General features: G+C 40.9%; 1 protein-coding gene across 2 annotated transcripts in view; it reads left to right on the top strand.

Moving 5' to 3' along the window:
- The window catches only part of LOC127607023 (plexin-A2-like), a 122,671-nt gene that overhangs the window by 83,480 nt on the left and 25,635 nt on the right, over positions 1 to 13,556 (top strand). For both annotated transcript variants that reach the window (XM_052074993.1, XM_052074992.1), the window contains 5 exons: positions 3,655 to 3,806; positions 5,994 to 6,111; positions 7,825 to 7,961; positions 8,342 to 8,509; positions 10,883 to 10,976. In XM_052074993.1, coding sequence (XP_051930953.1) covers positions 3,655 to 3,806; positions 5,994 to 6,111; positions 7,825 to 7,961; positions 8,342 to 8,509; positions 10,883 to 10,976 — 669 coding nt within the window. The remainder of the gene's footprint in view (positions 1 to 3,654; positions 3,807 to 5,993; positions 6,112 to 7,824; positions 7,962 to 8,341; positions 8,510 to 10,882; positions 10,977 to 13,556) is intronic.

Below are 13,556 nucleotides of genomic sequence, written 5' to 3'. Positions count from 1 at the left end.
GCACAAAACGTCAGGCAGTACAAAGACCCTCTTGAAATCACTTTTTATCATCATCACCCTTCTGACAATTTCATCGAATTCAATATTTTAGATATGAGCTTGATAAGGTTGCAGTTAACCAAGTTCACTTCACAACAGGCAGCAAATTGGAAGATAGTGAACACCACTTTGAAAAAGAGGATTCTCGCTGTTTGGCAGCTTTACTATCAACATACTGTAAAACGAATAACATCTATTTAAAAGAACCACATAGCTTTGCCTTCAGCCAGTGCTTCTTAGTTACCGGTATTTTCCGTCACGTCCCTCCAGGAAGAACAAAACATTTGAAGAGGAAATATTGACATATTACAGCAATGAGGAACTTTTTTTTTGTCTGTAAGAAAATATTTGCGTGAAATTCAAACAAATTGTGAATCTGTATTTCAATTGAAATCATTTTTGAGGGTGAATTGAACTACTGTATATGATACTGACAAATAAAATTTAATAATATTGAAAAATAAATACAAATAGCTCAGCAACGTTAGCTCCAACACAATATTAAAAAAAAATCTGTAACCAACAAAATAAAAACGACTGAAACAATTCATGCATTTTTTTTTTAATAAAAATGAGCAAATCAGGATTAATGGCTGTTGTGAGGACTTTTTGGAATGTACACGTATTCAAAGTGGAGTGATCACAAGGACTTATCAGTACAGTTCTCCCCATCAGCGGGTTTCATCTTTTTCGGGATCTCAGAAGCTTTTGTGGTTGTGTAGCTTGTTTTTTTTTTTTTTTTTTTTTTTTTTTTCAAGATGGTGCTCGAGTAGGCAGCCTTCGGCAAGTGCTCTTCAAGAGCCCTGCTTTTTTGTTCTTTTTTGTTGTTTATGTCTTTTTGTTTTGTCACATGTTGTTTGTTGTTTCATCGTGTGGACCAGATATGGACTGTTTTCAGCGTTTTTTGGCCACGACATTCGTCAAAGGTACCAGCACAGATTTTGATTGGGAGGAATGTCAGCGCCGTTGACTGTCGGTGCTGGACAGACCTGGGGCGCTTGTGTTTTTTTGCGCCTGTAATGGGCAGCATTTTTCACAACCCTGATTTGTTCAGTGGAGATGTCGGCACTGTTGGACAGTCGGCGTTAGTGCGGCTGGATGGATGGCTGCTGAAGTTGAGGATGGGGAGAGAGGAGCGTCGGCGCATGGCCGATGCGTATTTGGAACCGAGAGTCGCCGCTTGGAATTGAAATGGATTTCTATGGGACAGGAGAAGTGAACCAATCTCTTTTTTCATCAATGGATGCTACAGGTTCTTGTTGACTTTGAAACTTAGCTTGTAGCCGACGTGTGCACATCTTGAGCATGACTTCTCTGATCCACTGGTCAAAGGAAACTTTGATTCTCTCCTCTTTCATCTCAAACTGCGTCAAACAACAAAGTGTGATGGAAAAGTGGTTAGGACTGCATGACTATCCGTGTTTTATGATATGTGTTGTGTTTATTATTTTACTTTATGTTAACTGTTTTGTTAAGCGCTTTGTTACAGCTGCCTCTGTTGTGAAAGCGCTATATAAATCAGCATGTATTGTATTGTGTGTGACTCAATTAATTGTGAATGCTAACAAAGCGGCGGAAGATGCCTCACTAGGTAAACATCATTCTCCATAAAGATCACATGTCATGAGCATATGCATTAGCATACTCATGATTAAATATTAAGAGCTGCTCGCATGATTGTCATAGTTCGTTGGTGCCATGTGACGAACCATGACACCTGAAAGAAATTTTAATTAGGCTCTCGTCAAAGAAAGGCCTGCCATAGTCTAGTGACAATACGACATAGGTTTTAGTTGTCTACTTGCATCAGGGGCCAAGTGGAACTGTGACCTCCAAACACACATGCACTCTATTGAAAGATGTTCAAGTAGTCTTAATAGCAAATGGCTAAAGTCCCGTAAAACCTCACCAACATGCAAATTGCAAACTCACCTACACGCTGTATAATGCAGTGGTCCCTGGACCGGTGGTTGGGAGCTTTGTCCTGGACTGCACAGATATTTTTTTTTTAAATTAATAATTGTAGCTGTACTGTATAAGTCCCAAAATGTACTGTACATTATCACCCGGGCGAGGATGTTTGTCGATCTGATCAAGCAGTCTGTGAATTCACCCTTATAACGCTTTGTTGAAATCGGGTTATTTACGAAACACTTGACAGATCTTGTGTCACAAACCGCAGTTCTTTTCACGCGAAGCTGGTAAGCGGGTCATGCGCCGAAGATGGTGCGGAACTGGTACTTCAAAGAGCTGTGGGCCTTTGATGTACCACTTGTATTAATAGCATTTGCTAAGGAGGCATGGAAAAATGAAGCAAGTGCAGTGTTCCTCTGGAAAGCACTGTTGTGACATTGCTACCAATCTGCTGTGCAGGCCCCCAAAAAGGTTGCAGCTTGAACATTGGAAAGGAGTACATATTCATTTTATTAAACAGGGGTATGTTATGAAAACTTAAGTTTTTAGAAATTGCATACAAATAGTTGGGTCTCTGGAATCGACCAACACATCATTGGCCGTATTTTCATGCAAAGCCCAAGTCTTGCGCAAAATGTAGTATAACTGTGTGCATTTGTAGAGTATTCTACCTTTTGGGATATTTCTAGACGTTGCGGAGGGAGAAATGGCTGAAATGGGATGGAACGAGCAAACTCCCCCATTCATCTTAAAATCATGGCAGTGGAAGCTCACCAGTGCTCGACACTGCATCAACAGAAATGGTGGTCAGAGAACTGAGACTGGCACATGCAAAGTGCGTTTACAGTGTAAACGGCAAAATGACAGATTTAGTCGACCCAAAACAACAAATGTGTATCAGCATTTTTGCCAGCAACAACCTAATACTGCAGTCAATGCTAAATCTTACTGACAAAGATATTTTTACAGACAGTGCGACTTAATGGACCTATGAGAGGATGGATATGAATGAAATTCATCCAGGATAACTTTCTGTCAACCGTGTATGTCTTTACTTCCTGCCCATTCCTACTGAACAGCCTTTACTGCTACATGAGAAAGTAAACAATTGTGTATCAGCAGGTCAGATATTCTTTACCATAGTGGTGATGAAGGCATTCGTTCCAGACCAAAAACTCGACCCTATCGTCCATTCACACAAATGTCTTCTGGTTGCTTTGCAATCCTCGGCATCATTGTATGCTTACATTGCATCGGCTTCTTTTGATTTTGTGGAACAATTATCACAGTTTTTGCGAATTTTCTGTTGCCACTTGGTGTCAAGGAAGTACAGTGAAAAGATACATCATGACTGTTCCAGATTTTTGACTGTTGGGTGCGAGATACGTTTAGCCGGGGGTTGTAAGAAAAACTTCATCTCGTGTGGTTTTGCTTCGCTGAGTCGATATTAAAAAGCACAAGCTGCCAAATGACGGAGGTCTCGTGAATGAATGACAACTGGTGTGTTCATGAGTTGCAAAGGCGACACTTATGCCTACTTTGAAATTATTGAAAGTGTTTTGAGACCATATTTTGTGACAGGATTATGGTTTATTAACATGAAGAATTTTTAACGTTTTTGGGGAGGGTACATTAATTTGTATAAAGGCACCTATTAAGTGTTTTAATTCAGGAAACATTGTCTCTGTTTTCCTTTGATAGGTGAGCCCAGTTTCTGGACCTCTAGAGGGCGGCACGTTAGTTACCATCCAGGGCTTGAATCTTGGGCTGTCCTTCTCCGAGCTGGAGGGTAATGTGCAGGTGGCGGGAGTCCAGTGCATCCCACAGGAGGAGGGCTACATCACTGCTGAACAGTAAGGGAGCTGCTTTTTGATCTGATCAGAAATCGGCCCTTGAATAGCATCAGCCGGAGGAAACCATTCTTGCTTCAAAAACAGAATTATCTTCATTAAGCTTTAGGAAGAGAAATGTTGATACCCCTTCATTTGTTTTTTGCATCTTTGCATATCGAGAAAAGCTCCCTGGAGGGTGGGGTAAATGGACTGTTCTCTGCAAATGGCCTGGGGCAGTAGTTTGGACACCCTTATTTTAAAGCTTGGTAATCAATCTGTGCATTTATGTTTTCCATGTGGGCTTGTTGGGACTGTCGTCAGAGGCGGGGCTAGTTCAGGGTATGGCGCAGTCAGAGCCAACGGGAAGAGACGGCATTTTTGCTGGCTGCTGTTTGGAGGCTGCCGGCTCAGCTGTAATTGAAATGCGCGGCATGTCACTGACTGGAGGGACAATCTGTTGGCCATGTGTTTCTCTTGGAGCCATGTAATGTGATTGGGCTCACACGGTGAGGCTTTATCATTTATATCCTTGTATTAAAAAAAAAAAAATTAAAAAGAACATGTTGAAGGAAAAGATAAAACTGACAATTTAATATGCGCTCTAAAAGAAGACAGCACTGATATAAGAGACATTATTTTCAATGCGGGGTCACTTATTTAATGGCATATTCATGGCACATTTTATTTTATTGACCCGGCAGACAATACAGATTTATTGTGGTAACTGCTACATTGTCATGACAACAGCAGGTAATAGTGGGCGACAATGGCATTGCAAATGGGGAGGGGGGGGCAGAGTGGTGGTGCGGTTTGTCATCTGAGTTGTGGAGCTGTTTTCCATTCGGAAGAAAGATGGTCCCCGACATTGACCCGCAACTTTTATGAAAGCAGCCTCAATCAGAGCAGCCGGCGGCCCCTTGGGAATGTGTTTTTTTTCCTGGGGGTTTTTTGTGTGCATCATCAGCCGCCAAATCGTGTTCAATTTGGTTTGCCACAGTACTGTTTGGAATGGGAAACAGTGATGTGGCTTGGTGAGAGCAAGCCTGCTTTGTAAATAATGTGACACTCACTCAGGGGTTATGACCTCAATTAACTTGGGGGTTCAAACCTGAGATCAGGTTTCAAACAAGGTTTTGGCTTTAAAATTTGGATTTTAAGACTGTCAATTTTGAAGAAGTATTTCCAGACAAAATGGTTTAAAACAGGATGAGTGTTTGGAGACAGGGTTAAAGTTTCAAGGCATGATTAGGTTTACACACCTCAGTTCAGGCTTCAAACCAAGCTTGGTGTTTCAAATTAGGTTTATTGTATTCGTTTCAAAAGAAAATCTGCATTTCAAAGTCAAATATGAAAAAGTATGACTGTCTCTTGCCAGGGTTAAGGTTTCAAAGTAAAGTTTCAAGACAGAATTATGTTTTCAAATAAAAGTTTCAAGCCACGGTTCCGGTTTCAAAGTTAGGGTTTCAAACCCATTTTGGGTTAATATTAGGGTTTCAATTCTGGGTCAGGATTTCAAACGAGCGCTTCAAAGTTGGGTTCCAAATGAACGTGAAGGTATAAAGTGAAAGTTTTGAATCAGGCTTTCAAAACTGGGTTTGTGTTTCAAATTAGGTTTTCAAGAATGAATTAGTTTGAAAGTAGGGCTTCAAAACAAAATTTGCATTTCAAAATCAAGTTTGAAAAAGGATTATTGCTTCAAGACAGGTTTAGGGATTTAAAGTAAAATTTCAAGACACGATTCGCATTTCAAGCCTGGGTTAGTGTTTCAAATTAGAGCTCTCCAAAAATAATTAGGGTTTCAAGTCTGACTCAGGATTTCAGGATTAGGATTCAAGACAGGGTCAATTTCAAAGTAAGGGTTCAAGACAAAACATCGGTTTCAAAGTAGAGCTTTAAACCAGGGTTAAAATTGAGCGTTTCGTTTCAAATTTGGCTTTCCAGCTCAGATTAGGATTGGGAGAGGATTTTAAATGAAGAGTGTGAGGGCTTCAATTTTAGGTTTCAAATTAGTGTTTCGATCAGGGGATGTGGTTTCAAACCAGGATTAGGGTGTTGAAAGTGGATTAAGGTTTCCAGCCTGTTGCATGTGATTCTGATACCTTTAACACATTTAGAGAATTGCAATGTGCACATCACTGAACAGATGGAATTTTGTTGCCTTCTGCCTGCCGTTTTGTATATACCTTTAAATTAATTTCCATGTGCCAGGATCGTGTGCGAGATGGTCGCCGCTCCGAAAGGAAGTGAGCCGGGCCCAGTCAAGCTTTGTGTGGGTGAATGCAGGCCGGAACTAAGCGCACAGTCCCAGCAGCTCTACTCTTTTGTGGTAATTCAATGTTCCATTTAATCCATTCAATCTGAAATTATCAAATGGAGAAACAGACAATAGAAGACTTGATTAAGGAGCTTTTGTTCATAAAGATCTTGCGCATTAGTCTGTGTGCTAATAATAATTATTTAATGGCTTTCTGAAGACATCGGTGGGCGTGGGGAGGGGAGGGCAGAAACGTCATTGTTTTTGCTATCTGCCTATTTAACAGCAGACTCGTCTGTTATTGCAGTGATAACCTGCCGCTGTCTCACAGCACATTGGAGCATTGAGTGTTTCACTTAATTGCAACACTTTATTTATTTGTTTGTTTATTCATTTACAACAAATAATTTAACTTCATTCATCTATCGATGCCAGCAATAGATAGAGATAGATAGATAGATAGATAGATAGATAGATAGATAGATAGATAGATAGATAGATAGATAGATAGATAGATAGATAGATAGATAGATAGATAGATAGATAGATAGATAGATAGATAGATAGATAGATAGATAGATAGATAGATAGATAGATAGATAGATAGATAGATAGATAGATAGATAGATAGATAGATAGATAGATAGATAGATAGATAGATAGATAGAATAATATCTTTGTGTTCAATTTCACAGAGTCACATTTCACACTAACTAAATTTGAGTACATTGAGAGCCAACGATGTGTCACTTGTTTAAATTTGAGCTTTGTTATGAACATTTGAGGCACAAGCGAGCCTCAGCAATGCTGCCCCTTGAGCGAAGCGAAACGAGAACATTTGCAATGAGCTGCTGTAGGCCACAACTCACATCCACAGCTCACACGCAGGGTAGTCAGCCAAGCTGACTCCAGCTGCTGACATCACTTTCAACACATGGATACTACAGTGGCCCTGTACCTGACCTGACCTGCCCGGCGCCTCAAGTCTGTGGACCAGACATTATTAGAAGTACCAAGAACTAAACTGAGGCTCAGAGGGGATCGAGTCTTTTCTGTTGCTGGTCCCTCTCTATGGAATGACCTCCCACTGAACATTCGGCAAGCCTCCTCGCTGCCCATCTTCAAAGCCCTCCTCAAAACTCACTTGTATTCTTTGGCATTCGACTCAGCATGACTTAGATTTGTTGTTAGTTTTACTGTTTGGTGCTTTCTACCGCCTTTATTACCGATTTGTCTTACTGTTTATTGTGCATGTTAAATTGCTCCATGTACAGCACTTTGTATGCAGCGATGGCTGTTTGAAAGTGCTCTATAAATACTGTTGACTTGACTTGACAGTAGTAGAGTAATGAATAGGGCTGTAACGAAAAATAAAATTCATTTGGAAAAGCTGGTTTTAATTAAAAAGATGAGTGCATCAAAGCAAACCAAATTGCTCTACTTTAAAATGTACCGTCCTCAAATCGTGTCGCACCCACATACCAAGCTGCTTATCGAAATGTTTTTAATTGAGAGAGGCAGACATTTTATAAAACTAATCAATTTATTGTTAAAATACAATTCAGTGGTATTTTTCTTGATTTAAAAACAAAAAAATATGGTTTTATTTGGGGGGGCTGGAATAGATGAGTGGCACTTCAATAATTTAATGGGGGAAATTTGCTGTATGAATATATTGAGTGACCAGGTTGCTCACAGAATGAATTGAACTCATAGTTTTGGTGGTGAGATGAGGCTTCAAAACCATATATTAAACATAATCTTTTGATTTTTGGTTCTCAACAGACCCCTTCATTGCTGGTGCTTACCCCAGACAGAGGGCCGGAATCTGGGGGCACCAAGGTCACTATTGTCGGAGAAAACCTGGGCGCTGGCAGCTCTGTCACTGTTTACTTTGGCAACCAAACATGCGAGCTGTACAGGTACGCTAAGTGTATGCTATACTTCTTTCTGTTTCTATTTTGTTGACAACAAATCTCAGTCAGAAAAGGTAACAGGAACAAAAAAGACACATTGAGATGAGAATATGGTGGGTATTATCGTGCCTGCCTACTTTAAGCTAAAAACGCCTCACAGTGAGTCAAGAGGGTGAGGTGAGGGGCCATTAGCTCCAGCGCCATCTAATTACATCGTTCCATCCCTAATGTGTCAGTAATAAGAAGTAGATGGGACAGGCTATAATGAATCCTATCCTCACACAAGTACTCGACTCATATCCGTGTTAACTGAAGGATTTACCACTATCAAAGCTGGTAGAGAAAAATAAAATCCTCTTTTTTGCCCCCCCCCCCCCTCTCAACAGGAGGACCACATCGGAGATGGTTTGCTTTTCTGCTCCGTCAATGACCGGAGCAGGGCCGGTGCCAGTCGGTCTGAGGGTGGACCGAGCAAAGGTTCCTGGTAGTCTGTCCTTTGAGTACATACAAGACCCCACGGTGCAGCGCATTGAGCCCCTGTGGAGCATTGCAAGGTAACACTCACAACCACACCAGAACATAGCTGTCCGATTCAAAATAAGGGGGGGGGGGGACACTTCTGATGGCCAATGGAAATATACGTTTAAAATACAAACGTCGTCAACGGTGGTTTACAAATGTGCTCTTTACAGAACATAAAAAAAGCTGACATGTCCACTGAAAACCTCCTATGGTCACTTGGCATGAAACGGTATGAAGATTTTATATCACCAGCCAAAATTATCACCGTTATATGTTCATGATGTAGCAATATGAAATGTAAACCAATAAAAATAATAACTGCATTTACTTTGTATTGAGACCACGCCCTTCCGCAAATCGTGAAAAAGTAATTGACACCCACTAAATCTTATTTAATTATTGCCCATATTAATAGTTTCAACTGTAAATATACTCCAAACTATGACTGACTTTTTTTTCCATTAACTTTAAAACCCAACATTACCCTTCAAAATAAATGCCTTACAAATGATTTGATTTCCAAGACATGCACCATAAGTGTGCATTCTTCTTGTTAGTTACAGACACTATTGCTAAATGAGCCAGCGACAGAGCTGTATACGCTTAACGTTGCTAAATCAATTAGTGACCGCAAAAAATATATTAGCACAATTTGTTAATAACTGTTTCAATGAACTACGTGTCATCGATCTTGGATTATAAACGTATGTATTTTGCGCAGGTGACCATGTCAAGAACCAAAAAAAAAAAGTTCAAGTTGGACCTGTTTTCAGCAGATCACTGACAGCCACGAAGAAAACGTGGAAATGGGGTTGACTGAGATTACCAATGGCTACTAAGAGTCAACAAGCTTGGTTTATCCATCCACCCATCCATCCATTTTATCCTCACAAGTGTCGCGGGGGTTGCTGGAGTCTATCCCAGCTGTCTTCGGGCAGTCGGCGGGGACATCCTGATCCGGTTGCTAGCCAATCACAGGGGCACACAGCGATGAACAACCATCCGCGCTCACACTTATACCAAAGGACAATTTTGAGTGTTCAATCAACCTGCTATGCATGTTTTTGGAATGTGCAAGGAAACCGGTTCACCACGCAGACAAGGGGAGAACATGCAAACTCCACACAGCAAGGCCATAGCTAGAATCGAACTCTGTATCTCCGCACTGTGAGGTCGACGCGCCAACCACCTGGCCACAGATTGTAATGTTTTGCACAAATGCCTGACAAAGTCATGATAGATATATATATATATATATTTTTTTTTTACCGGTCCAACTGAAAAGCTAATGAGTGGGTGACTGACAAAATCATAAAAAAAAGACTGAAATGAGAGGCCAATTTGCCATCACTTAATTAACCAAGTGTCGACAACTAGGGTTATGAACACCATGTTTTGGGGTTTTTTTTGCAGATGACAATCTCAGCTTATCAACCTCATGTTGTTTCAATCAAACATCGACAACTTTGGAGTTATGAATATAAATGAAAGACACAAATTCAAATTAGACCTAACGGGCTGTCAAAATCATGGGTTGTCATGTAGAACCCCCCACCCCCACCCCACTTGCCACCTCTTCTGACTTTTAAAGGAAGTTTTGGCAGATAGGCTCAGCTCAGAAGACCTAAAATTCAGGGGCACCTTACACAAAAGGGATTTACGAGCGGTGCTTGCAGGCAAAGTGCTAATTTTAGTTGTGTAGCGTTTCATGAATGGTTGTAGCTTAGGAGGCTCCGCAGGGCTCTCGCGACTCATGTTTGCATGCTGAATATGCTGTTTGATTAGAGGAGCGTGGCGAAACGAGCAAGAGACAAATTGAAACGGGCCCCAAGTTCATGAGAGGCGCAAAAACAAACGCGAGTCGGCTTAGGTAGATGAGTAAAGCCATTTCATTTCCTTGGTGGGACAATCTGAAAGCACGTAAGACCACAGTGAGGCACTTTCCTATCGCAAGGAGATCTGTGGTGTCTCATCTTGGACGCACAGTGCAAGTTTAGCTTCAGGCTTTGAAGTGCGAGAAGACAGGGTGGAAATGTTTAATTCACCTCTCCGGCTTGAATTTGCACGTGCTGCAATGTAAGATCACGCACAGGTCATGCATCAGAGAAAGTCGTTCCCTGTAACCTCATCGCGTCCTTACAAATATGTAAACAAGCAGCTGCTGTATTCATGTGACTGAATACAAAAATATAGAAGCCAGCTGGTTGACTTCGTTTGATACTGCACTCCTGCCCAATAACAAAGAGCATTGCGCTTTGCCAGCTTCTTCAAATATCTTCTCTCGCCGCCTCAGAGGACAACATTGGAGTTGAATGCTTGCAACACATCCATCTGTGTTATGCACTCTAATTAGCGAAAGAGTTTTGGACTCCGACCGCTAATCAGTCCTCTTTCCTTCCACATAGTGGCCACACCACATTGACGGTGACCGGGACCAACCTGGACGTGGTGCAGGAGCCGCGAATCCGAGTCAAATACGCCGGTCACGAATCTGTCAATGTGAGTGAAGCATCAGCTAATGCGCTGCACCGAACTTCCAATGAAGTTGTTTATGTTTGATCAGTGATGATAGAAGGAGATTTGGAGATTCACTGCTAAGCCCGGCTTGCACCGCACGACTCATTATATCTTATTTGACTTATTCATGCTGGTATTTTCCCATACTTTGATTTGTTTTGTCTTTTATTGGCTTGACTAAAAGTGAACAAAACTGAATTGACACATTGTGACTGTACAGTTTTTTTTTCATTATTTTTAACAACATAGCTAAGGCTGGATTTACACTGCAGATTTCATTTGCCCGATGCCGATTCAATGCTTGCATCCAATTTCTCAAGTAACCCACATCACTTCTACAGTTACTGTACTCTTGACCTTACCCCAATCACTTTCCCTATTTAATGTTATGCGCATCATTAATTGACAATTTTTACACTATTTTTAATAATCTCAAGCAAGGGTATTAAACTCATTTTTAGTGATGTTCTAGTGGGCTTTTCCTGATATTGTTTTTTTGTCTTGCTTGCCGAAGCGTGAAGGTGTTCTTCACCATATTCGTGGTCAGAAAGAGGCTGCATGTACAGATTCATTGCAATATAGCACTTAATATGATGTCTGTCATGTTCTATATACAGAAAACTCTTTTTTTCAATGTAAGCTTGGCTTTATCACTCCACAAGAACCAATTGGCACAAGGATATCATCAGAGGCATTAAGTGATCATAATCGGTGGACATCACATGACTGGTTCAGGGTAGTCCTCAGGTGTCGTGCAGTTTTCATCCTGAGCACAGGCACACGATGAATGTAAGAGAACCTGCTAAATAAACCGCACCATAATGTGTGTAGACAGCACTCTGCTCCAAGCCAATTAAATGGTGTGTTAATGATGCCTGCCCGGGATTTGAGCCGCTAAATTAAAATTGCATGTTTGACAGAACTGCTGGCAGCGACGTGATCTGAGAGAGGCTTAGAGTGGACCTTTGACATGTATCAACTGCTGAGAAAGAAGGTCACAGACGAATTTAATGAGGGCGGCGGCTGTATCGTCAATATCTTTAAAACACAGCATGAATGGCAAAAAAATGCTTTGAAATAAAAGATGGCGACTTGAAACAATTTGGTGGAAAAGCCGAGATAACAATTGGAAAAACACACTTTGGCGCTTATAATTCAGTCTGCACAGATGAAACTTTAAAGGTCAGATCGATTTTGAGTAGTTTAATGAGGAAAATAATGAGTTAGTGATAAAAACATCAGTGACAGATATCTTTGAGGAGGCAGTTATCAGAAATTTGACCATGACAGCTCTGCAAAACGGGTGCTCGGATGTCACCTTGACTTCATACATATTAATATGACACAATACAATACAAATGCCCGATTTTTGAATATACCGCTCAAGAGACTTAAATCAAAGGTTTATACAACACATTACCCTTGTTTTTGACACAAAGGACAGTGCGATGTGAAATGGCTGCCTGAAGGTTGGTTGAAACATGCATGAATGTGTACCTAGAGAGGAAAGCCACTCTCAATAACTTGAGTATTTAAAAAAAAAATTAAAGTGCTCCTTTTACCCGGTTTTCTGTCAATAATGACTAGAGTGAATACCTGCGTATTTACAGTTCGCAATCCACGAGTAGGCAATTCCAAACATATTTAGTGGGATGAATTACTCGCAGTTTTTGACAACAAGGTTTACTGTATTGGGTTTACTGTAGTAATTCCCAACTAGGGTGATGAAGCACACCTGACAGGGTCCAAAAAAAAACCCAGGTGGAGTGTGGTTCCCAAAAATGCAGACTCGGATAAACTGCGTTCCCCAAAAAATATTTATAGAAAAGCGCACCGACAAAGTAGAAGCAAAAACTGCTGTTCACAAGGAGCCGGGAAAAACAAAGCATGAAACAAAAAGCGCTTGCAAGAGGCAAGGTAATAGTAAAGTCGAGAATATAAAGGAAATGACAAGAGTCCAATTACACAAAACAAAATGAGAACAAGATCAACGACAAAACAATATCAATACTTGCAAACGAGGGACTAGAGAGCAAAAACGAAACGTGAGAATGAGCAGCAAGCCAGGTGGTCAATAATATGACAAGATGAAATAATAAGTCCTTACATACATGGCAAGCTTTGATTAGAAAAAAGGAACAGGTGCGCCTGCTGGAGGGCAACTCCCTTCACTCTACCCGGAGGTTGAAAACAAAATCAAAACAGACATGACAACACCGGGTTGTCTCGGCACACTAGCGTGCCGTGGGAAATTATACAATTTCACTTCACTTTTCCAGAAATTATTGTGTATCAACTACAAAGCCAGCTTTGGCCATGTATCTATGCCAGCAACGTGGAGTAACGGGCAAAACTATTAACTCATTCAATCCCGGCCATTTTCACTGGAGCAACCCCCTCAATCCCAGCGTTTTACTGGATTTTGACTGATCTTGCAAGGCCCACAGAATATTTGCTTCTAATGCTAGATAAAAATAGAGCCTACCAAAATAAAGTTTGGACTCTCTTCTTTCAGCAGAAAAAAAAATATTTTTCCATTCCTCAGCAATCAGCATTATAAAA

Source organism: Hippocampus zosterae, chromosome 9 (genome assembly GCF_025434085.1).
Source record: "Hippocampus zosterae strain Florida chromosome 9, ASM2543408v3, whole genome shotgun sequence".
Classification (NCBI taxonomy): Eukaryota; Metazoa; Chordata; class Actinopteri; order Syngnathiformes; family Syngnathidae; genus Hippocampus; species Hippocampus zosterae.
This window is presented reverse-complemented; position numbering and strand designations above follow the sequence as displayed.